Source organism: Heloderma suspectum, chromosome 1 (assembly GCF_057233095.1).
Source record: "Heloderma suspectum isolate Gila_16-S chromosome 1, 16-S_ref, whole genome shotgun sequence".
NCBI lineage: Eukaryota > Metazoa > Chordata > Lepidosauria > Squamata > Helodermatidae > Heloderma > Heloderma suspectum.
Genome location: NC_139458.1, coordinates 165,227,432 through 165,253,766, shown reverse-complemented (window position 1 = coordinate 165,253,766; position 26,335 = coordinate 165,227,432). Strand labels below are relative to the sequence as shown.

At 43.6% G+C, this 26,335-nt stretch overlaps 1 protein-coding gene across 1 annotated transcript in view; it reads left to right on the top strand.

Moving 5' to 3' along the window:
• The window catches only part of LOC146358384 (von Willebrand factor D and EGF domain-containing protein-like), a 431,792-nt gene that overhangs the window by 104,305 nt on the left and 301,152 nt on the right, over window positions 1-26,335 (top strand). Inside the window, 4 exon segments of the mRNA XM_084809588.1 lie at window positions 8,061-8,150; window positions 13,630-13,765; window positions 20,309-20,526; window positions 25,900-25,973. Coding sequence (XP_084665714.1) covers window positions 8,061-8,150; window positions 13,630-13,765; window positions 20,309-20,526; window positions 25,900-25,973 — 518 coding nt within the window.

The window sequence follows — 26,335 nt, the reverse complement described above, 5'->3', positions numbered from 1 at the left end:
ACTTTCTTTCCACCTTGGCCCTTCTTGGGGGGCATGATGTAGAAAAGTGAGTTAAGCTTGGCAAGTATTGACAAGAAAGAAGCAAGGGCCCAGGTCCCCGGTCCCAGTCCAACACTCCAACTGCCACCCCAAGAAGTAAATGCGGCAGGGGTCAGAGCCCACTGCAGGAGGTGCCAGTGAGGGCTACATAACTGGGCTCCCAGGGCAACAGGCAGCACCCCCCAGGCCTCTGGATCTGCGGATCCGAGTTTAAGGCCAGGGCAGAGAGGCCTGGGAGCGCCGCCATTACTGCCAGTGAAGAGGGGTGCCCTCCGCGGCCGGCAGTGGCTAGAGAGGTGAGTGCAGAGGAAGGGGGGCGCAATTGCCGCCCGCCACTAGCCCCTGCACCCAAGAGATGCAGCGAGGGCCCGCGGCCATGGGAGCCGCACCAGACGGCCCTTTTTTTTAATGGGAAGAACAGGGGATGGGCCCCCCCACCTGTCTGCAAGCTAGAGGTGGGGGGCGCATGTGCCGCCACAGCAAGCACCCACATCAGTAGGTGCTGCGCCTGGGCCCACGCGATTGCCGGCGAGCAAGGAAGTGAGGGGGTGGGCGCGCCACCGCCGTACGTGCCGGCGCCTTCCGGGGCCAGCAAATGCCGGCAGCAACAGGCGCCGCATATGAGCGTGCGCCGCCACCATGAACGCCAGTGGTCCCGCCGGCACGGCAAGCCTCAGCCACAAGGGGCAACGCACGGGAAGCCTTGGCCACGAGGGGCAGCGCCCGGAAAGCGCGCCCGCCGCGAGTGCTGGCAAGTCCGGGGCCGCGGCGGCATAGGCGTGCCGCAACCGCCAGAGAAGGAGGCGAAGGGTGGGCGGGCATGCCGCCACCGCAAGCACCGGCACCCCTGCAGGGGAACGAGCACCGGGAGAAGTGGAGGAGGGCAGCCAAGGAGGGGGTGGCGCCACGTATGTGCACCCCTGTCGCGAACACTGGCAGCCCCAGAGCTGCGGCAGGCGCGCTGAGCCAACAGCGCCAGAGAAGCAAGGGAGTCGAGGGAGGAGGCAGGTGTGCCACCTGCAAGAGCCGGCGCCCTCTGTGGCCAGGAAGTGGCAGCGGCCACAGGCGCCGCGCCTGAGCGCGCGCTGCTACCAATGCTGGCACTCCTGCCGGCAGGGCAGGCGCCGGCCACGAAGGAGCCACGCCTGAGTGCGCGCTCCCCCGCTGTGAGCGCAGGGGCGGAAGCGAGCCTGGTGGCAATGATTTAGGCGCATTGACTGCACACCGGGTCCAGGTGGCTGGAACAATGACGAAGCCGGTCTCCAGCAGGCAGGTGTCCCTCGTCGTTTCCAGGTGGAGCTGTAGCCCTGTCTAGCTGCGTCGAGCCAGAGAGCTGAGATTGGGAGGGGGTAGGGATGGTGGAGAATTTCTCCCCAAATCTTCGGGGGGCGAGCGCCAACGCATTTGGCCCCCCGAAATCAGCGGTGAAATTCTCCGTCCCCCCGCCCCCCCGGGATGGGACTTACCTTTGGCGAATGTCCCTCCCGGTGGCGGGTCCCGGAGGTGGTTCATCGGCCTTTCATCGGGGGTGGGGGCAGCAGCCAGTCTTCCGACCGGCTGCCGCCACCGCCATTACAAAGTGTAAAAAAAAAACCAAAACCCCGTGATAGGCTATGTAACGATTAACGTAGCCTATCACGGCTAGATTTCCAAAGTCAGCCGTGATAGGCTATGTAAGTCGTTACGTAGCCTATCACGGGTGACTTTGAAAAAGAAAAAGAAAAAAGCGCGTACGCAAATGGCTTATGGGTGCCGCCATTTGCGTTCCTTATTTGGTCCCGGTAGTCTACGTAAAGATTTTAAATCTTACGTAAATCTTTATGTAGACTACCAGGACCAAATAAGGAACGCAAATGGCGGCACCCATAGAGCGCCGCCATTTGCGTACGCGCTTTTTTCTTTTTCTTTTTCAAAGTCACCCGTGATAGGCTACGTAACGATTTACATAGCCTATCACGGCTGACTTTGGAAATCTAGCCGTGATAGGCTACATTAATCATTACGTAGCCTATCACGGGGTGTTTTTTTTTTACACTTTATTTTGCGGCCAGGGGGATGGGGCGCTTCTCCCCAGCCTGAATTTCGGCCGGGCGAGGCGGGAAGCCTCCCCCCTCGGCCTGAATTTTGGAGGGAGAAGCGAAGCGCCTCCCCCCCACCGCGAAGCACCCCTGCGAAAAGGTAAGTGACTTTCGTACATCCCTAGGAGGGGGGCTGAGTTTAAGGCAACCCACCCCAGCCTGCCCCTCCTTGCCTGGTGGTGTCACTGGGGTGCACCAATCAGAGGCCCCTATGTCTTGTCACCCCACCCGCCCGCAATGCCCCCCCCCTTTTAGCCAGACAAGCTGGTGCTGGGTTAGGGCATATCTGATTATTTTAGGAAATGCTCGCCTGAGTAGTAGAAGAAAATCAAAAGTTACAAAGGAGGGGGTTTTGCACATAGCCTAATGGGCCCTGAATGTGCCAGACTTCTGAATTGTTCATATTTTACTTACCTTCATGATTCTTGTGGATTGTCACACTCCAAAATCACACACATTGAACCTGTTTGCACGTCATGACACCCCACCATGGGTTAGTGTACGTGCAGTTGCTGTTGTGTCATACTGGGTACCTGTGGGTGCCGTTTTTGCATAGCACCCCTGAGCAACCGTCTTGCCATGCTTTGCCATGGTTTGTGTGGACCCAGGAGGCAGGGGTTGTTTGAGGATTAGACAACCATCAAGTAACCCTAAAACAAGCCATAGGTTATCTGAGAGTTGTCTAATCCTCAAGCGACCCCTGCCACCTGGATTTGCATGACACAACAAGCACAGCAAGCCAGCTGCAGGTGCCCAGCACAATGTGACAGACCCCGTGGGTAAATTAAGCCATGGTGAGCTGTCATGTTGTGAAAACCATTGTACTTTATGTGAGGCTAGATTTTTCAGAGCACTTACACTGGATCAGCCATAGTGAAGAACTGGAAAGCATCTCCTTCATCCCCAAGAAACATAGGAGGCTGGCTTTTACAGAAGGCCAAACTAAACCTTTTTCAAATTGACTTATTTACTTTTGTGTAAGTGCACATGGCCCCAATTCAGAGTGGGACCATGGTGATCAAGGACCGGGGACTCGGGGAGGGGGGATTTAAGCTGTGCTGTGCATTCTAAAACACAGAGGTGGGCATGGTCAGAAGGCACGTGAGGCAGCCACCTTGCTGAAGCTAAGCAGCTCTAAGTCCTTGGAGAGAAGACCACAGGATCACATCTAGCCACCCTGAGTTCCATGATGGAAGAAAAGTGGGATATAAAGGGAATAAAGAAATAAATAAGTAAGTAAATAAATAAATAAATAAATGATAGACAGACAGACAGACAATATCAGGAGCCTCCCCTAAATGGTGTCCTTGATGGTTCCTTTCAGCTGCCTAGAACACAGGGGCCAAAGCATCCTGTAGTAGGGTAGGGGTGTAGAACTTCAGGCCCGGGAGCCAAATCCAGCCTTCTTGGAGTCCCAATCCACCCCCTCGAATTTCCCATATGGCCATGCCCCCTTTCCCCAATCACCCATCATTTGGTGGTTTCCTAGCTTTTGAACAGTTTCCCCCCATTCAACAAGGTTGACATGCCTCTCCTCAGGCTGAACTACTAGCAGTGAGAGCTTTAAGATAAAATATGCTGGTATTTCTGGTACATTGGGTCCACCCCTTCTGCCTTTGGCCACACCTTCTGTTACCTTCAGCCCCACCCACCACTGGAAGGCAGGCCCCAAACACCACTGCAAATTGGAATTTGTCCCTCGGGCTGAAAGAGATTCTGCACCCCAGCTGCAGGGCAGGGGTCAGAAACACCACAGGTGAATTTATACATTACATGCAGATATACTTAGTGACGTTCTTTTAGGATGAAGGTGCATACCTGGTGAATTAAGGGTATGTTGCCCCACATCGTTGCTTATAGTCTTGCAGTTCAAAAGATACAGTGCATATCTGTTCATATCACCTTGCAACGTGTGACACAAATTACAAAGAGGAAGTGGAACTTAGTGATACCTATCCATTTTCAAGACTGATGTTATGCTACTGAGGATTTGTTTCAAAATCAATCAACAAATTAATTTCCCCTGCCCCCAAATATCAGCTGTTGCCTTTATGTGCTGAAACGGTATCTCTGGAAAGAGTTTGTAAGGCAGAGTTTTCAGATGAGGCTCCTGTGTTAACTATGTTTTGCTTGAAATGTCAACCACAACAATGAAATCAAAACAACCCATGAAGCATTACATTATACTGTATAAATGCAGTAGCAGCATTGCTCTTTTATTACATTTTCTCACTGGAATGTTTAACTTTGTCAGCTGGGAAAAAAAGAGGTTTTTAAAACTATGAACACTGTCGGAAAAAGTGAATAGAGAAAAATGTTTTCCTTCTTATAAGAATATAAGAGTCCTGCTATATTACACCAAAAATCTATAACCTGTAGACCACACTGGCTACCTGAACCTCTGGGGGACAAACTATATGTTATTTTAACACATATCGTGCCCCCCTTTGTGTTCTCCATCCAGATCAGAATACCCGTGCCTAAAGAATCCAGCCTCACTGGAGTCCATGGCGGAATTCTCTGCCATCCCTAACTACAGCACATAAAACCCAGGTAGAACCAGAAGCAAAATAGGACTGCTAAGATCTAAAACACTAAAAAAAAAAAGTCCTTCAAATGCCTGGGAGAATCAAAATGTGTTCACCTGGTGCCAAAAAGATGATAATGTATGCACCAGGCAAGCCTTTCTTGGGAGGATATTCCACAGATGGAATGCCACCACTAAAAAGGCCCTCTCTTTTGTAACCACCTACCTCACCTTATTTGGCACTGGCAGGGGCATCTGGAACAAAGCCTCAGATGGTGACCTTAGACTTAGAGTCCATGTAAGTAGTAAATATGAGAAGAGAGGCTCCTTCAGGGGACTTGGCACGTAGCCATTTAGGGATTTAAAGGTTTAAACCAGCACTTTGAAATGAACTGGCAGTCAGTGCAGAGTGCAAAGAAAGTAGTGGCAGTAAAATAAGTCCTTCATAATTAATTTATGAACTACTTCAAAATATGGTGATAGGGAACAGCTTCATTTAAAAATGAATTAGACAAATACAGTGGAGGCTGTTGACTCTGATTTCAGTGGGGCTGTGAATCCATTCTGGGTTTCAGTCAGAATCAGCCAGAATGCAAAAGGAGCTATCCAAGGTGCTTACCCTATCTCCAAAATAGATTCAGCACCTTGGATAGCTCCTTTAGAGTTCTGACTGAAACTCCAGAATGGATTCACAGCTCCACCGAAATAGAAGCCACCAGCCTACACTGGATAAATAGGTTTATCAGTGGCCAGTAGACATGACAGTGAGGTAGAATCTCCATGATACCAAATGCTGGGAAAACAAGCAAGAAATGAGTATCACCATCAGGTCTGGTTTGTGAGCTTTCCAGTATATCTGGCTCTGCTGGAGACAGAATCCTGGGCTGGACTAGAAGAAACATTGTTCCCTGGGGAAAAAAAAATGTTTTTAGTTTTATTTTTAAAAAATTATTGGCTTCCCTCAAAATTCTTCACATGTTTTGCTCCTTCAAATTTTGTGATAGCCGTAGTTTCAAATGGCAGCTCTGTATTTGACTGCATATTCATTTTGCAAAGGAAAAAAGAGATAAGATTGTCGCTGTCTTTTACTCCCCCCCCACACACACAAAAAGGCCTGCTATAGGGACCAGTTCATGTATAGGGACCTCCCCCCCCCCCAAAGGGAGAGGGCTTCCTGGTTTAATCTTGGAAAATAACAGATCGTGTGTTGCTTCACTGGAGATAACAATTGTATTGCTGCCGTATGAACAAACATAATTGGCCAGATCTCTTTGCTTTCTGAAAAATACACCTTGTGGGTATATGTAGCCTTATCACTTGGGCAGAGTTTGTACATTGGGTGAAATGGAGCAAACCGCTCCTCATGATCAAAGCGCAACATATGATATAAAACGCACCTTTTTGTTTTTAGGATGGGTTACTTTTTAGCCTAAGCTACTGCAAAGCATTGTCCCAAGATTATGGTCTAAGAAAGAAGGTAGTGTGTTTCTGGATGGGGTTTATTATTCATTATATCCCACCTTTCCACTACAAATAGCACATCTACTAATTTCCAGGATTTCTTTGCCCTGGAAAAGATCAGCTTATGGGCCTCCCCCTTCCCATCCTAAGCTATCACCCAAAGAGCTACTTTAGATGATACGTAGCATGTAACTATGTCAGGAGGCTGTGCTCACCCTGTGAGATGTTTTTGAACAGCAGACCTCCTGACAAATCACGAAATGGTTTTACAACTCTCTCATCTTCTAGATTTTCTGCTGTGAAGGGCAGTTGTCCAAGGAACATATGACCAAACAAAGTTTAGCCTGTTGAACGAATTCAACCGCTCTTTTGGATCTTTGCCATAGTTTCCAATTCATTGCCCCATATGTAATGCCTACTTGGTGTTTTTCCTTCAACAGGGGCTCTACAGAAAGGAGAGGTAACACAATATATGTAGCAGTTCTTGCATTTGATCACTTATGAAGTGCTCATAGTGGACAAGTGCACATAGTCAGTACATAAAGGGGAAGAGAAGCCACATAGCTTGGTTGGGCAATTGCCAGGGGCTATCTCCCTGGTGATGGATGTGAGTGGCCCACCCTGCCCATGCCCCAACTCTGGTTCCCTTAGCATCATGGTTGTGCTTACTTTTCTCCCCGCCTCTGGCAAATTTTAATGCATCAGAAATTTCAGTACTGGTGCATTGTGGGTAATAAAAAATATTGCTGCCATAAAAAACACATGCTGGCTATCAAGGTTTTTTTTTCTGGCAATAGACTTCTTTTTTTATCCACAATGAATCAGAAGTTCTGGCAGATGAAATCTTAGGAAAATGAAGGTGACAGTCAGAAGCATGGCTGCCAAGGGGACGAGCCGCTCAGATGCCTGGGTAGAAGGGGCCCAGGATTGCACCCTACCTGGAGGTCCCTGAATCCCAGGGCCGGTTCTAAGGGTAGGTGCACATTCTTCACTAGTGCCCTTGCCACTTGTCCTGAGTGTTACAGTGGTGTTTCTCACAGCAAACACATAGAGCTTTTCTACATGAGGCTGTAGTGTATCTACTTTCGGTCTTGTCACAGAATTCAGATCCGAGATCCACACAAAGAGCTTTTCCTTCCCTGCTTTTCCAGTGCATAAGCTCTAGGTGGCACTGTGCTATAGTGGAATATCACAATTACACAAAAAGGAAAATATATCTTCTTTCGCTTTCAGAAATAATACCCCATTTCCCCCCCTCTTAAAAAACCTGGGAAAGTGCTCTTAAAAAACAGAAGCAAAACTGGAGGAACACAACATTGCCTAAATAACTGGTAAAGAACTGTGAGTGAGGAATCATGAGTGCACAAATAATGCCTCATGTAGAAAAGCTCATAACGTGCAGATGTTTGTCACTAACCTTTCCATAAATGTATAAATCGTCCCAGAATATTTTGTGATACATTTCTGCTGTTCATGCTCTACATGTTTGATGCAGAAAATATTGGTGTAGCACTGCTACAACTGTAGAAAACACTACATTACCACTTCATAAAATGTTAAGCAGCTCTAATCTTCTGCTCCTTAACTAACAGATGTTCTAATTTCAGCTATCATGATCAAAGCCAAATGGACTTCTTTAGCAGCCTTCTTGCCCACTCATAGCATGGTATTACCTAATACAAAAGGCACAGCTGCATATTTTTTAGGACCAGAGTTTTCAGTGTCTGGGGGTCTGACCCTGTGCTTTTCCTGTTTGGGGGGGGCACATTGGCCACCTTTTTGCAAAGGAAGTCTGCAGTCAGCAAAGAGAAAGGCAGAGCTGCAAAAGCAGTCTTCATAATGCATAATATCAGAACAAAACCTTCATAACCTTTATAATGTGTTCAATCATTTTTCATAAGCTATACACTTAAAAGGGGGAAAAAGTTGTAAAATGGATGATTTATTTATTGCAGGTCTTTTGCGCTGTCACAGCTTTTAGGTGGGACTCTCCTGATCACCAGTCTTTCCCTGAAGAAAGTGATGGATTCTATGCTGGGATTAAGGTAACAACAAAGCACCTCATTTAACAAACTTCTCTAGTATATCCTTGATGGAGATTTCTTTATTAACTACCTTGCTCCGCAAGACAACACACCGTAAAATTGGCTTTGGTGATTATAAACAGGGTGCTTCTAGGGGCCCAAGAAGAAAATGTTTCAATAAATTGCCTGCCATTCTAGCCATCATTCTATCAGGCTTTCTAAAAGCACTAACAGCTACACCATCGAGGTGCCGAGAAATGCATTATGAAAGTGTTCCATGTTCATTCACCTCCTGAGGGATAGTTATATGCAACCTTAAGTAGATACACAGTTCTGTGAACTCAGAATTATTCAGGCATAATGCCTGAACAGTTGCAGCAGGTGCCTCCCACCCTTTATGTGAAATGAAAGTTGTTACGTCTTCAAATGGACAATCTTTGTGAAGACTGCTGTGGGATTAGCCTGATCTGGATCCTTTGAATTTTCTGAGAGGTGCAACCCACCTTTCACAGGAAATAGGGGCAAACCTCCCATTATGTTAATGGAAAATTTGAGCAGGCTAAAAACATTTCCTGACCTCGACTGTCCATTTGGGAGCAGGTATTGAACAGACAAGCCTTTCTTTCTCCCCCTCGCTTGCTTATTTTGGAACGCACTATAAATAACTGAGCAACCCCCCCCCATCTCATTATGGAAGTTGAAGTCCAGATTAGTTTTTCAAAAGCTAAGCCTATAAAAACAAAGGACATGCATGGGAAATCCACCATTATTATTTTATGGGATAATTTGTTATACATTATAACCATCACTGTGGCTCATACATAATGCTTTAATTAGAAACCTAACATCACAACCACAGTGTTGGGGTGAGATGGCATTATTTATATGTATGTACTAACTTTTGCAAACTAATTCCATACACACACACCCTGTCCCTGAAAGGACACAATAAACTGCTAAAACCACAAAGCTGGGGAAATCCTTTTACATCTTCTAGTCCATGTGGGATTACATGTTCCTTTAGCATTTCCCTGTCCCCCACCATCAAACAAAAAGCCAGACCCATGCACTGTGTGGAGAAGGATCTATCCTGCTTCTCTCCCAATATATTGTTTCAATTAGGACCAGATGGAGAGCCCAGATGCACATTACTTTGAAGGCATAGCTAACAGCTACATGCTTCTTTACAGTAAGCATGAAGGACCCAGTCCAGATTGGGACCACAGCAGAAGGCAAAAGATTAAAACCCCTTACCCCCCATGCTAAACTCCCAATCCAGATAGGGCCCCCTGGATTTATGTTCAAGGAAAGAAGGAAAGAAGACTAATGACACCTTCAAAGTAGCAAGTTATTTGGCTCAGAGTGATAAAAGTTAATAGAATTTGGAGAACTATTTAAAAAACATTTTTGCCTTAAAATCCGTAAAGTAGGTGTGCTTGATACCATCATTACCTCCAGTTATGGGTTGCCCATCATTATTTTCAGATACACAAGTAATAGCTCTAAATCTTCTCTAATATGGTACCTTTAAGAGCCATACCATTGTGAACGTAATAGTAATTCAGTGAAAATATAACCCAGTTATGTATTCTTCTTCCATTGCCACAAAATGAAGGAACTGGGGAGAAATGAGGGACCTGAGGAGGGCCATTATTTGTGTTAGAACACAGGCTCTATAAGGTTCCTGGTTTAATCCCATGCACAGGGTTGGAGAACTTTTGGCCCTCTGGATATGGTTGGAAAACAACCCCCATCAGCCCCAGCCAGCATGACCAGTGGTGAGTGATGATGGGATTTGTAGTCCAACAACATCCATAGGGCCAAAGGTTTCCCTCACACCTTGCTTTAGCATCTCCACTCAGAGGGTTTCAGGTAGCAGGGATTAGTAAAAACAACAACAACAACAAAACAACCTTGCCTGAGACACTGTCTGGAGTGCTGCTGCCAATAGAGTAGACAACATTGAGTTAGATGGATGGATCAACAGTTAGACTCAGTATAAGGAACACCTGTTCATATAAATAAGTCTTCCTTTCACTTGCACATATGAAGTAGAATAACACACAAGTCACATGCCTGGCTAACTATTCTAATATACACCCCAGTGCATTTTAATTAACTTTTTTTTTCACTAGCAACCCTGCACTGCATTGAACAAATCGGTTCCATGCTGTTAGTTATTAGGATTTTTCAAAAGGTCTTTTTCCTTCTGCATCCAAAATAAAAAACAGTTACCCAACTATACCTGAAAATGATTTTGTAATTACTGACAATGTTCAGAAGCAAAAGGTAATGTTTAGAAATTAAGACAATGTCTACTTAATAAGCAATTAGAGCAGCTAATCTGGCAAAATGGTATAGAGCTAAGCAGAAATCTCAGTGAATCACAAAAATAGCAATTTCGCTTTATCTTGCAGTGGCAGTGATCCAAGATCTTGTTAGCTTGCCCTCCCAGCAATGAGAAGGAGGAGGGAATGTAAAGACTGATAAAAAGACAACAGCAAACCCTGCCTCCGTCCGTGACTGACTTTAGCACACATTGCCAAAGCAAAAGCATTTCTTTTTTTCAGGTTTTTTTATACATGGATTTGTATATATCCATAGCAATAAATACTTTTGAAATGCATATATATGAAAATAAACTTTATAGCAATTATGCCTAACTAAAGCAGACCAGATATCCAAACAAGTAATTCAAAGTATCCATATACTACCTGTTCAAATATTGAAAGTGTTGTAAGGTCCTCAATCCCTTGCATTATAGGAGGTGGGTGTTTATACTTCCAGTGTTGTAATATCAATCTTTTAGCTATCAAAAAGGCATGGACAATCAATTTATGCTGACCACGCATTAATTTCCATGAAGCAAATAAATAATTTAAAAGAGCATATACATCAGCAAATAAATATTAAAGACTTTTCCAGTACAAATTTTATCTATATAATAGTCTCCTTCCCAAAGAAGAAGCCACTGGACATTGACAAAATGTATGTTTAAAAGAAGCATTAGCTGCATTGCACTGCCAGCAATTAGCCAAATTAGACAATCCCTTATTAAAGAGATGCTGCTGTGTCCAGTAAACACAAAACAAAAGGTTTTGCTGAATAGGATGCAGCCTAAGATCCATAGAAGCAACAGGTTTAGATGCCAAAATGCTGGTCCACTGATTAGACAAAATGAGATAATCCAATTCCCTATTCCACTCCTACTTAAAACCCTGTATATCATATTTATTCACCAATAACAACTATTTATAGGCATGGATCGTGGGTCACTTTCCTTGACCAACCTCAAGAAGTGCTTCCAATAATGATAGAGATTCTGATGCTGTAAAATCAGCTTATCAATAGGTATAAACAAGCCATCCTTAACCTGTTTCCAGATCCATAACAATTAGACTTATGATCTTCGGGACATTTGTTTTTCCCAAGCAAAGTTCCAGTGTATCTCTGAGTGGTAAAATGTCCCACAACCAATTCCAGGGTATGACTTCAGAGGTGTGCTTCCCAAGATCAGATTTCATCCCATGGGAGATGTTTTATTCCAGGGAGGAGCAACTTTGGGAGGTCTGGGAGCCAATTTCACTCCAATGACCCCCGCCCCTCCAGTCTGTCCTGAAAAACATGTGTGGGGGAAATGGCATCTGTACCACAATGGAGAGCCAAAAGGGTCAAATTTAGCTTACTTGCAAGATAAATTTGACCCTTTTGGCTTTCTATAGTGCTATAGATTCCGTTTCCCCCATGTGTGTGTGTGTGTGTGTGTATGTTTGAGGCATCCCATACATTTAGGGAGGGGTCTCAGGAACCATTTGCAGCCTGTGGTCTGCATGTTGCCCACACTTATTTTATCCCAGTACATTAACACTGTCTTGGTCAAAAAAGCACCCCAGTGGGATAAATCAATATATTTCTTGGGATATTTTCTGTCCCAGGCTCTTTCTGATATTCAAAAAGTAGACTCTGCATGGGCACTTAAATCTGCTTCCCCAGATTAGTTTTTGTTGGAAATTTGTTACTGCCTTCCAATGTTCTTCTTGCCTATTAATGTAAAGACATTGAGATAGGGATGGATGGAACACTTGCCTTCCGTTCCGTTCTGTTTCCGCTGGGGGGGAGGTGCTCCGTCCCTCCCCCTGGAATCCTCAAGGGGGGGGAGGCGATCCGGTCCTCCCCCCTGGAATCCTGCCTGGCTGGCTCCGCTCCGCAGCCAAGCCGCAGAGCCGCCGGCCGGCTCCGGCCGCCTGCAGCCGGACATCCAGCCTCTGGGCAGCCCTGCAGGGACGCAAATGGCGGCTGTCATAGCCGCCGCCATTTGCATCCCTGTATTTAGCCATGATAGGGTACGTAAATATTTACATAGCCTATCACGGCAGGGGGGGGAAAACCCAGCGTACGCAAATGGCGGTGGCTACCGCCATTTGCGTACGCTGGGTTTTTTTCCCCCTGCCGTGATAGGCTATGTAAATACTTATGTAACCTATCACAGCCTCTGCAGGGACGCAAATGGCATCCCTGCATTAGCCATGATAGGCTACGTAAGTATTTACATAGCCTACCACGGCTATGAAAGGAAGTGAATGGCGGCCGCAGGACGGCCGCCATTCGCAAAGCAGCGCGGACGGGAGCAGTTAAGTGCTCCATTTCGCGTGCCTTTTGTGGGTTGGGGGCGGCAGGGACTTCATCCCGTGCACCTTTCGTGGGTTGGGGGACGGGGGCTTCATTCTGCGATGTATTTCGGAGGGCCAAATGCACTGGCATTTGGCCTCACCGAGATCCATCGCGGAATTCTCTGACATCCCTACATTGAGATAATGGTTGTGTACTGCCATGTTAAGAGGCAAGCCCAGAAAACCTCAGCATGAGCAGGCCATGTGAGTGAACTTTCCACTTTTGCAGTTTCACTTTGGAGCAGAAACTTGTTTGAGTCATTGGGCATGTGGAGACTTGGGGCCCAAACAAACTTGTATTTAGATGGACCAGTACCAAGGGACAATTCTCAGTTAACTTGCAATTACTTGTTTCTTTCCCATTAATCCAAGTCTTTTTCCCCCAAGGTTTCCCCCATAAGTTACAATAACAGATACTTGAGTTTTCGGAAGAAATCTGGCTCATGCTTCTGTTCTCACAAATACAATAATAATGACTGACAGGCACTAGGACTTATTTTTTAATTATAATGTTTATTTTATTAATAAGTAATGAATCAAACAAATTTAACCATATTGGACTACTCTCAGCTCTGCAATTATTCTGTCCCTTGGGGTTCCACTGCAATGTTTCTGATTACGGCCTGTGCACAGCTTCTTCAGGGAAGCTTCCTCATCCACATGCCTGTGGGTTTCTGTTCACATCCTCAAAGCTTGGGAACTGCAGCCCCCTTCCAAACAGCAAAAACGGAAAATATATCTCTGCATTAAATAGATGCCATTTGCCATCAAAACAGGTCAGGGCTTAATATGAACACAGGCTAAGACTGATCATCTGTCTTTATTTGCAGTTTGTGCCCGAGTCCTTGCAAATTGCTGAGGATGGCAAGGAGCGTATTTTGACAATACTAAGTACCATCCCTATTACCTGTCTGGGCCAGGATGACATCTGTAAAATTACTTTGCAGCTGAGTACCAGAGATTCTGGTAGGAGTTTTATGTCAGTGAGCATTTGATCAAGCACATTTGCTGACTTTTCCTGAAATCACTATAATGAATCTAAACACATAGAACGCTGCTATAATCTAATGCTGCTAAAAGGCTTCAAAAAAGCATAAAATCAAAGAGATGACAAAAAGTACTTAAAGCTTGTGGCATTATGCTATTTAGATTTAATAAGAAATATATTTTTGTGGTGGCTCACAATAGCGAACTATCAAATATACATGTGTATATAAAACAGAGACTGTGTGGTTCAGTAAACAAAAAGATGGACATGGAAATGAAAGAGGTGGGTTCAGAAACCTTGACACAACCATAGTTGGACTTGGGCAAGTTACTTGTTCTCAAACCTAGTTTCTTATTTGTCAAATGTGAACACTAAGTACAGATTTACATGGAGAAAAGGAAAAAAGAATATCTTAATTTTTCATGTTCCAACCCAAATCCTAAACATCTGGCACTTACTCATTTTCCTTGATCACTGGCATAATGTCTTCAGAAGCTTTAATGTCTTCAGAAGATTTCAGAATGTCTTAATAAAAAATAGGCTTTGAGATGCTACCCTGGATTTTAGGAAAGCTCATTTTCATAAACTCAGAACAATGATCAGTAAGGTCCCATGGCAAGCGATGCTAGCGAGAAAAGGAGTCCAAGATGGGTGGGAGCTTTTAAAAAAGGAAATTCTCAAGGCACAATCACAAGCAATTCCAACAAGAAGAAAAGGTGGAAGACAACAGAAGAAGCCAATGTGGCTTCACAAAAAGCTTAGGGATGACCTGAAAACAAAAAAGGACACATATAGGAAGTGGAAAGAAGGCCAAGTAACAAAGGAAGAGTACAGGCAGATAGCACAGAATTGCAGGGATGGCGTCAGGAAGGCTAAAGCTGAGAATGAGCTGAGGTTAGCAAGGGATGTTAAAAACAACAAAAGGCTTTCTTCAGCTACGTGCATAGTAAAAGGCAGAGGAAAGAAATGGTGGTTCAGCTATTAAATAAGGATGGCAAAATGATAACAGATGACAAAGAAAAGGCAGAGGTGCTCAATTCCTACTTTGGCTCAGTCTTCTCCCAAAAGAGGGTCTATGACCCCCCTGGCAAAGGCGAAGTACAGGCTGAAGGGGCAGGATTGCAGCTTGTGATCGATAGGCATATGGTCAAGGAACACCTCATTACTTTGAATGAGTTCACATCTCCAGGGCCAGATGAACTGCATCCTAGAGTCATAAAGGAACTGGCAGAAGAACTCTCAGAACCACTGTCTATTCTCTTTGAGAAATCATGGAGGACGGGGGAAGTGCCAGATGACTGGAGGAGGGCTAACGTTGTCCCTATCTTCAAAAAGGGCAAAAAGGAGGAACCTGGGAACTACAGACCAGTCAGTCTGACATCAATCCCTGGGAAAATTCTGGAGCAGATCATAAAGCAATCCATCTGTAAGCACCTTGACAACAATGCCGTGATTACTCGAAGCCAACATGGATTTGTCAAGAACAAGTCCTGCCAGACAAATCTGATCTCATTTTTTGATCAAGTCACCTCCCTTGTAGACCGTGGGAATGCTGTAGACATCATATACCTCGACTTCAGCAAAGCTTTCGACAAAGTGCCCCATGATATCCTGATGAGCAAACTAGCTCAAAGTGGGCTCAATGAAACAACGATCCGGTGGATCCACAGTTGGCTACAGAATCGGACTCAAAGAGTGCTTATCAATGGGACCTTCTCAAATTGGGGAGAGGTAACGAGTGGGGTACCGCAGGGCTCAGTCCTGGGCCCAGTGCTCTTCAACATTTTTATTCATGAGTTGGAGGAGGAGGTGCAGGGAATGCTGATCAAATTTGCAGATGGCACAAAATTGGGCAGGATAGCTAATACTTTGGAAGACAGAAACAAAATTCAAAGTGATCTGGATAGACTGGAGCGCTGGGCAGAAAACAACAGAATGACATTTAATAGGGACAAATGCCAAGTTCTGCACCTAGGAAAAAGAAACCAAATGCACAGTTACAAGATGGGGATACGTGGCTCAACCACACTTCAAGCGAGAAGGATCTTGGAATTGTTGTCGATCACAAGCTGAATATGAGCCAACAATGTGATGTGGCTGCAAAAAAGGCAAATGCTATTTTGGGCTGCATTCATAGAAGCATAGCTTCCAAATCCCAGGAAGTACTGGTTCCCCTCTACTCAGCACTGGTTAGGCCTCATCTGGAGTACTGTGTCCAGTTCTGGGCACCACACTTTAAGAAGGATGCAGACAAACTGGAGAGGGTTCAGAGGAGGGCAACAAAGATGATCAGGGGACTGGAAACAAAGCCCTATGAAGAGAGACTGAAAGAACTGGGCATCTTTAGCCTTGAGAAGAGAAGACTGAGGGGAGATATGATAGCACTCTTCAAGTACTTGAAAGGTTGTCACAGAGAAGAAGGCCAGGCTTGATCATCCCAGAGTGCAGGACACGGAATAATGGGCTCAAGTTACAGGAAGCCAGATTCCGGCTGAACATCAGGAAAAACTTCCTGACTGTAAGAGCAAGACGAGAATGGAACCAATTACCTGGGGAGGTGGTGGGCTCTCCCACACTGGAGGCATTCAAGACGAGGCTGGACAGCCATTTGTCAGGGATGCTCTGACTTGGATTCCTGCATTGAGCAGGGGGTTGGACTCGATGGCCTTGTAGGCCCCTTCCAACCCTACTATTCTATGATTCTATGATTCTATGTACTGGTGTAACAGCTGTCACATCTTGTCCTAATGAACAGGGCAATCCTATGGTCCGTAGACAGCATCCCAGGCACCATAGGATTGTCTAGAATAACCCTTCTAAGGTCTTAGTCAGAGTTCTGACTTTGGAGCTCCAGGCACTCTCCTTGTTCTGCCCAGCCACCATGAAGTTTTCCACAATTGCTTCCTCTGTAAGGTCAGAACTCTGACCTCATTGATGGAGGGAAAGGGGGCATGCCAGTGGGCAGGGAGAGAATGGCTAAGGACCCAAAAGATCCTAAGTCCTCCCAGCCCCCTGACATACCCCTGGCACAGACAAAAAGTTAAAAGGGGTCTGAGGCTCATCTAACAGAAATTTCCTTTTTGGAAAATGAAGAGGCAAAAAAGGCTTCCACTATTCCCCCCACTCTGCCAGCAAGGGCCCAGCAGGGCTTTGGATCAAACAGAGACTTTGAGATTGGAGTGTCATTTCTGCTCCTCACCCATAGGGATGCACTGTAAGAAGTGAAATAAGTCTTAGGATTGGGTTGCAATGTGTTAACTTAAATGGTAAAAAGTAATAAATGCTTCTTATTTGGAGCGGTTTCTCATTATTTTCAAATGATTCTTAGGCTGCAATTCTAAGCACAATGAACACAGGGGAACTTACTTCTGAATAAATAAACATGCACAGGATTGCTCTGTTAGAAAACTATCCTATGGTTTGCTGATGGTCCTTGAAATGAAACTTCTGATTTAGGCTGGTTCTCTAACAATTTGGTTTTTTTTCCTTTTTAACTTGAGGGTCCTGCTTTCCATCACTAAAATTATCAGTGAGGTGAAAATGAAAACCCAATAGTACACCATGGATGCAATCCAGAAAAGTTTCTTGTAGACAGACAGGCAGGTTTACACATACACATGCACACAGTTTCAACACCCATCCACTCCTTGTACCGTTTTAAGTTCAAATGAGTTGGCACTTGGCAGTTGAGGGTACACTACGGCTGAATTAGAATGGACACCAGAGTTTTGAGTTCTGCATCTTGGCTTGTTTATATTACAGTATTGGCTCATTGCCCATCTATGACAGGAGTATTGATAGGCAGAGGAGACCACCACAGAGCAAGGTGCAAGTGGACCTGTCAACTCCTTTTGCAGCTTGCCTGTCCCTTTAAAGTTTGTTTGCCTCTGGGAAAGCAAACCAGGCATGAAGAAAGTGAAGCTGGTCCCTTGTTTTGGGAATAGGTAATTGTCTCCTGATATCTTACCTCTTGCCTACATGGAATTTCTGGTGTGCGTGCTGCCTATAGGGTAGGGGAACAGACCACACCCCAAAGCCCAAACCAAGAAATGAATCCCAGAAATTGGGTCTACAGTTTATTTATTTAGTTAAAGGATATATATATACTACCCTTCTATGGAGCATCCAGGGAGGTCAACAAAAACAAGATAAAATACATAAATAAAATAAAAAAGCATGTTTAAAGAGAAAAATATATGAAAACACATTTAAAAAACTTGGGAGAATAAAAATGTCTTTGGCTTGCACCTAAGAATAACAGTATTTATTTAATATTTTTATATATATATATATATATATATATATATACACACACACACACACACACACACACACATACTGCCCTATTTAGGATTCCAGGGCGAGGCACAAAAATGAGTAGTGCAACACAAATGATAATAAAAGAGATGAAATTTACCCGGGAGTAAGTCCCATTTAATAGGACTTTTATCCAACTATATGTGTATAGGATTGGGCTGCTAGTTATTGTTTCAGTGATGTTGAGCCAAATATGGCTCATTTTATATTTGTATGCATTAACAGTAGACAAACAATTCTTTCTTCTTCTTTTTTTTACTTTGAGCATCAACACATATCCTTTGCAGTTATTGTACTGTAAGTGATATTTGCTCTTAGGGCCATTTCACTTTTTTTTAATCCAAATGCAGAGATTGTCAGTTTTGTGTGTAATGTATGGAGACCAACACAAATGTAACTTTTGCCTGAGGTATGCATACCGGGAAGTTGATATATGTGTCCTTATTCAAAAAGACCCTCACTCAGTCCATTACATACAATGAAGTACATGTTTTTTTACAAAGCAAAGTTTACCCGTGTCAGAAAGTAGAATGGGTAGAAGCCCATAGAGTGGGACTCAAATACTTGAGGGAGTATCTTCCCTGTTCCCAACCAACCCAAGCCTTATGATTGGCAGGGAATGCCATGTTCATTGTTCTGCCAATGACAGAGGTGAGGAAAGTGGCAATACGAGGAAGGGCATTTTCTGTGGCAGCACCCCATCTATGAAACTTCCTCCCAAGTGACATTAGTGGTGCTCCCACAGTCCAATTATTTAAACAAACAAATAAATACGATTGTATTTGTTCAGGCATTGGAATCTTGATGTATTGTATGTTTGCCACAGTGTGAATGGGAGTGAAAAGGGGGTGGCATGTAGATCTCGGTGAAAAACACTCGATGCAGCCTCAGGAAAGTGCGAATTCAAAGCAGGGCACCCCCAAGGGTCAGGGAAATATTTAAAACCCTGGGGATCACGTTGCTAAGGGGTATCTTGTCCCCTTTTCCCCACTTGTTAACTGTCAAAGGCTGTCAAATCAGCCTATGTACAGTCTCATCTTGTCAGTTACTTTGTATGTTTGACAGCTGAAACATACAAGTCAGCAGACAGGGCAAGCCTCCATATTTTTTTGACAGCCAGAATTGCACAACTGCATAACTCTGACCAATTTTTTTTTTTAAATATTCAAAGATATTTGTGCACATTCCTAGGACTGAAAAAATAATAAAAAGGAGGTTGGCAAATGAGGGACAGCTCCTCCAAAGTGCTGCTTGGGCACTGTTGGAGGGACTGTCACTGCTTTCTGCTGCTCTCGTCAAGTGGCTCGTTCACTGATACCCACAACCCACAATGGGTTGGCAGTGCTGGGTTCAAATGAAACACCAACCCATTGTGGACTGAACAACCCCTAAAACAAACCATGGATTGTCAGGGTGGCTTGTTGCCCTCAAATAAGTCACCCTGCAGGAAGAAGTCTGGTTTCACAAAACCAACCATGGCTTGTTACCCATGATGGGTTATCCTGACATGCAAACTCAGTCACTATTTTGGTCTGATCTGCTGCTGTTCATTTATTTATTTGAAAAATTTCAGGTACAAAAAAGCAAAACATTAACCAACATTTCATTAACCAGCAATACAATAAGCACTCTTTTCAAACATACCCACTTACATATTACCTTTTCAGAATCACCAAATATCTAATTTATTGTAGATATAAAATGTAGTATATTTAAAAGCTATAGCTATATTTATAAATAATAATCATATCTACAGCGTTGGGTTTTGCAGGTCTTTTAAACATCTGCTGTTTAAGAGTCAACATATACCAAAAACAGTATGCTTCTGATCTTAAATGTTGGTGTTTCTATGTATTGAATTATTGCTTTTATTGTTGCTTTGGTTTTAATATGTATTTGTGTTGTATTTACACTGTGAACTCTTGGGAGCCTTTATCTGTCAGAACAGTGGTATATAAATTTTAAAATAGATAGATATAGCTGAGGTATGTGTTTTGCCTTTATTGCTATTATTTTCTCTTCTTTTCTGTGTAATGGTTTACTCTGCATTTTAAAATGTTCATATGTGGCTCTTGCAATAGCAACAACTATTTTTGTCATAGATGGAAAAAACTGCTGGCCATCTGATTTGAAAAGAAAACCAGCTTAGTGCCCTCTCAACAGAATTATTATCTCTTTAACCAATATGTTCATGTGGATTTTAGATAACCTGGTATGGCGGAACCCAGACATAGCACTTTCAATGTGCCAGGTGGATCTGGAACATACGCCCTGCAGGGAAGGAAGCTGTGGAAGGGCATCGCTAACTGTAAGAGCCGTGAACGACTTTGCAGAGGACGGAACCCTCATCAGCTATATCAGAGCAGAGCCAGTCCAGACAAGTGAACCGTTATGGCAGGATTATATACCAATGGAAGTCAAGGTAAGTTAAGTCAGTAACTAAGGCGTTCTCACAGCATGACGATGACATGATGTCAACAAGCCCTTCATTGTCCTATTTATTTTATTTTTACATTGCTCACTCTTTTCTGTCCAAACTCCCCCAAAACGTAAAGGCAAGCCTTCAATAGGTTGATAAAGTGATGCTGATGAACCTAATAAAAATTTACTGAAACCCTGAAAGACCATTTAAAATCATAATTAAAAATAAATAAAATATCAACAACTTCTAATTAGAGCCAATTCATAGATGAGGAGTTCAATGCTAAGAGCGCTTGCTTAGGAGTAATAAATATTGAACTGAGTAATCAAACAAAGGGTTATGCTGCAGATATTCCAAAATGCTTGAAATCTTCACTTGATGTTTGAAAGAAGAAAGCTGTATCTCTAGGCTTTTCTGGACTTTATCTTGCAAGTAGATGGTATTAGGGAAAAGGGCAATATAAATTATCATATTGGGAAATAACTGATCCTTCGCATGAATTAAGGTTAGCTCCTATCTCGTGCAGAAGCATCCTGGTGCGCACCAGATATTTTGACTACAATTACCATAAATCCCAGCCAACATGGCCAATGGTCATAGAATATAGGAGTTGTAATTAGGGCTGTGCATGGACCCCCCTGAACCGACTTGGAAGCTGCTTTGGGGCTTCCAAGGAGGACCCGATTTGCTTTGGACTGATATGGGGGGCCTCTGATCCACCTTGGCCCCAAATCTGAAGTGGGATTTGGATGGCTGAACCCTGTTTTGGGGGGGGGGCTGACACCCCTGATGTGCAGTGCGAACCCCCAGCTCCTTACCTGGGCCCTCGGGACTTGCGCTGGCAGCCATCACAGGAGGAGTCACTGCCGTCACTATCACTGCCATTGCTACCACCACCACCTCCGCCACCACCACCTCCGCTGCCACCGCTGCTGCCACCACTGCTATTGCTGCCGCCACCACCATCATCGCCGCTGCCAGCTCCTGAGCTCTGAAGACACGCCGGCTCTTGTAACAGGGAGTTGCCATTTTTAAAATGATGACTCCCTGCAGCAAGAGCCAGTGCACATCCAGGGCTCAGGAGTTGGTAGCGGTGGGCGGAAGTGGTGATGACAGTGGTGGTGATAGCAGTGGCAGCAACAGCAGAGGTGGAGGCAGTGGAGGAGGCAGTGGCAACAGTGGCAACAGCAGCAGTGGGGAGTGGCGGTGATGGTCGTGGCAGTAACCACGACGGGGACTCCTCCTGTGATGGCTCAGGGAAGGAGCTGGAGGCACTGGCACAGCTGGGCCGGGGTTCCAAATCTCCGAAGCACACACTGGAGAGCCCCCAACCCTCTTTGGGTCACTTTGTGCCCCCTCCGCTTAGCCTCGGAAGGGGCCTGAAGCAGCCCGAAGCAGCCCATTTCGACTTGGGTTTTAAATTTTTGAAATGTAAAATAAAGTTTCAAAATTTCCAGTAACGATCAATAAATATATGTACACAAAAACAGATTGGTACATTATTTTTCCATAGAAACAATGTAATCATACAGGTTTAAAACAGTAGAGAGTAAATAAAACACAAATGAAAATATATGAAATAGAAGATGATATATGCATGCAAGGACATAATGCTGTGTTATGACTGCATCAACTGAGGTGGGAAAAAAGAAAATGAATTTTAAAACTGTATCCTAACAGATCTTTCCATAGACCACTGGAGGACCTTTGTCAGTTGTGCTTCCACTCATATGGTCCTCAAAGGGGTACCAAATGCCATAAATGTGTCATAATGTGTCTCATTATGAATGCTTTTGTGGTCTGATTTGTTTGGTAAGCTTTCCATAGGCACTGTTTTCCTGAGTTTTGTCGGCCAATTTTTCATCGTGGGTTGTTGTTCAGTTTTCCATTTGGAAGCTATTTCCAGACATGCTGCAATTAAGGTGAAGTTTTCTCCCCGAAAAAAAAGTAACTCTCTGAGTTTGAAACTCCTTGGGAATTGTTGACTAAATACACTTGAATATTGAATCTAGTACAGTGCAGTCAGTTAGGGGATGATTTTCAGCAGAAAACCAGAGGACACCCAATCCAGCTTGGAAGCATGTTCTAGATCAGGACCCATGGCTGCTTTTTGCCAGGATAAAAAGTCCTCTTGTTTTAAACACATTAATAATGTCTCATGTAGTCTGGTCCTCAGTCATCACACAGTATATAATAGAAAGTTAATGATAGATTCACAAATGTATCACAGTCTATTATAGACTTCTCTGAAGTTGAAATTTTAAGGTGATATTCAGTCCTGGAAACATTTTGTAGAAATAAATTCCAACTGAATTCAGAAAACTGATATTCAAGAAAAGACCATTTTACACTTGAGGTGGCTGTAGTCAATCTAGGCTTGTGACCAGGAACTTAGCCAGGAACTACAGCTAGTCATGGCAATCTGAGGAGTATACATCTACCATGTTTCCAAATACATATTTCGATATTTATCTCATTGCATGTTGAGTTATACACATCAGGTTGGATCCAGACTTAGTCATACTTGGAGCAGACCCATTGAAACCAATAGGACTTTAGTTAGTCACGGCTCATTTAAGCCCTATTGATTTCAGTGGGTCTGTTCTAAGAATGACTTAAGTCTGGATCCATCCCTTTAACAAAGAACAACAAATTATTGATACACCCCCAAATATGTGTGAAGTGTGCTTGAATATGGCTGAAGTCCGTAATCATAGGCACACTTATATGAAAATAATTATCATTGAACTTGGTGGGATGAGTAATGTGCATATAATTAGCACAAAAGCTAAAATTCTGCAATGGCTGTTGAAAGAAAGCAATTGGATTACTGGAGCAAATCCAAGTAAGAGGTTTTGGGTTTCTGTGCCAATGTCTAACCCTCATTTGTATGGCTTTTTAGCCACAACTGGCTGCTCTAGTAAGAATATTTGTTTCATCTTCTAACAAGGTTCTGATGGATAGTGGATATCTGATTACATTAAAAGCTTACAAGATTGAAGCCAAGATTAAGATCTAGTTAAAACTTTGCATGTTAAATGATTTAATCATTCAAACTACATACCATAAAATGTAAGGTCAACTGTTCAAAGACTTGCATGCTTCTGAAGTATGATAACGAACAAGTGTTGCAACGCACCTTATGCTATGCTTTCAAACTGGTGTTATTTAACCAAGTGCTTTAATTTCAGTGAGACGTTCACCTCTTATTTGTGGGAAAAGTTTCACATTTTTAAAATGGACTGAGGACTCATTATTTAGGGACATTTTGCTTTAAGGCTTCACCTTTGTGAATTCTGATACAAACTGATCTTGTACGCACTTCCTGGACTCATGTGCACATAGCGGTGTACGGATTCCCCACCGTCTGTTCCAGTGGGGAATCGTGGGGGGGGAGGTGATTCATTCCTCCCCCCCAGAATCTTCCAGACCAGTTCCACTCTGCTCAGATTCGGGGGGGGGGACTGGCTTGGGGGCGCTTACCTTCCCTCCTGCCAGCCAGAGCTGTTCACCTCCTCCCTGTTCCTGCTGATTGCCATGTCGTCTTTTTTTTTTTTTTTTAAATGACAATCGGAAGGATGTGCCCATAGACTAATATGCAGAATAGAGCCATGAATCTTGCGTATAAGCCTACGGACACATATACTTATGTGCAAGATTCATGACTCTATTTGCATATAAGTCTATGGGCACATCCTCCCGATCGCCATTTTTTTTTTTTTTTAAAGACAAGGCAATCAGCAGGGACAGGGAGGAGGTGAACAGCCCTGGCTGGAAGAAGCAGCCGAGTGCCATTCCACCTCCAGTCCTCCTAGAGTGGAGTTAAGTGGTCCCAATCCGCTGCGGATTTCTCTGCCATCCCTATGTGCACATCAGAACTTAGAGCTCCATCCAATATCACCTGATTGGATTTCCACTCATGCAACAGGAGTTCTCCTTGCTCTACTTCCACCTGCACCCCTCACATGCTCCCAAAATCTATTCCGGAGGGTTCTTCACCCCCAAAGAAAATTCATTAAGAAATATTATGTAGGCAGAAAATACATTTTAGAAATACATGTCTGAGTACTTATTTAAATCTGAATGTTCATATACATTATAAAAACAAATCTCAAATTAGTGCAAAAAGCAGATGGCCCTAGGGATGGATGAATCTATCAGTTTCCCTTTGTCCCATGTTCATTGTCAAAAAAAAATCTCAATTTATTTCTATCCCAAGAAATTTCTGAGAAATATTCTGAATTGTGGTATATTCTTCTCAAAAATGAACTGAAACAAAATTTTCACCCATCTGCACCAGCCAAATTCAATAGGCACAGCTATTCCCAGGATGGAGAAGACCATTTTGTACCAGCTGGCCATGTTTGGCAAGTTCTTGTCAAAAAATGAACAGAAAAAAAATTCTCACCCATCCCTAGAGTGAGACTACACGAATAATGACGTGGATCAAAAATAGACTGATTTGTCCATCCCTACTTGGCTGTACAAGATTTTAAATTACACATAATTCAAGTTACAAAGTTTGTAAACTTCCTTGGATGGGTAGGGAGAAACTTATTTGCTTTATCTTTTTGTAAAGAACTTTTCTATAGTCTGATGTTTACCTGGAAGTAAGTTATATGTATACTTACTGTACAGCAGGAGTGTACAAACCAGGCCCTGTGGGCCCGATGTGACTCTTGGCTGGTTCCAGTGAGGCCCATGGAGCAGTGTGGCCCATGGAGCCTCTTAGTGCTAATCCTTGTTAGTTTTTCTTTTTGTGCTAGTGAAGGGAAAACCTAGGACTAGGATTAGATAAAAGAACTGTTTCCCTTGCTAGCACTAGGAAGGGAAGCTTTTTCTTGGGTGGGGTGAGGAGCTCTGTTGGGGAGAAAGAATGTGTGTGTAGGTGAGGTGAAGAGTGTGTGGATGTGGATGTGTGCGGGGTGGGGGGTGGCTATGGCTGTGAGTGTATGAGTGTATATATGCATATCTGAGCATGTGAGTGTATGCGCAGATATGTATGCATGAGCCCTTGAATGCAGCCCTGAGGACCAAAACCTTTACACACTTGTGATTTATAGACTGATTATAAAACAGTTAATTACAATTGCAAAGATAATAATCATAACTTGGATCTACTGATGTTGCACCATGTTTTTAAAGTCAGATTTTGATTCATCCATAAAAGTCAAATGTAGCGCATCATGCTTTGCAAGTTTAATAATAATAATAATAATAATAATAATAGAAGAGAGGGCTTCAGCTATTGAGCAGTATAGACATGTAATAAAAAATAAACAATGAATAAGTTATTTATTTATTTATTTATTTGTTTGTTTGTTTGAGTTCTGCCTCAGAGACTAGATGCATTACACATCTTATTTTAACTAGGTCACAGTTAAAGACCTCCCCACAGAGAACTGCTACTCTTTCACTGATCCACACATCATCACATTTGACGGAAGGTGAGTATTCTTTCATGAAGTTCTTTCATTTTGATGCATAATGATGCATTTTGGTATCCTATTCAACTATGTATGCTGTTTTATCAGTTTGTAGTAAATGCTGCAATGCAGAGTCCAGGGGAGTTTAGAGTAACAACCAAAACACCACAACCAAGGGGGAAAAGTTCTTCCAAGTGTATGTTCTTTATAGAAATAAGACAATAAATTTATTTTGAATGTATGGTGTTTTCAAATTCAAACGTTCATATTTATGGATATTGGCCTAATATAAGCATGGATGTTGCTTGGAAATTTATTCAAGTAAAACTTTTTCTTGGTTCAGAACAAGTTGTAATTGACTACCATGTTGGGTTTTTCATCTC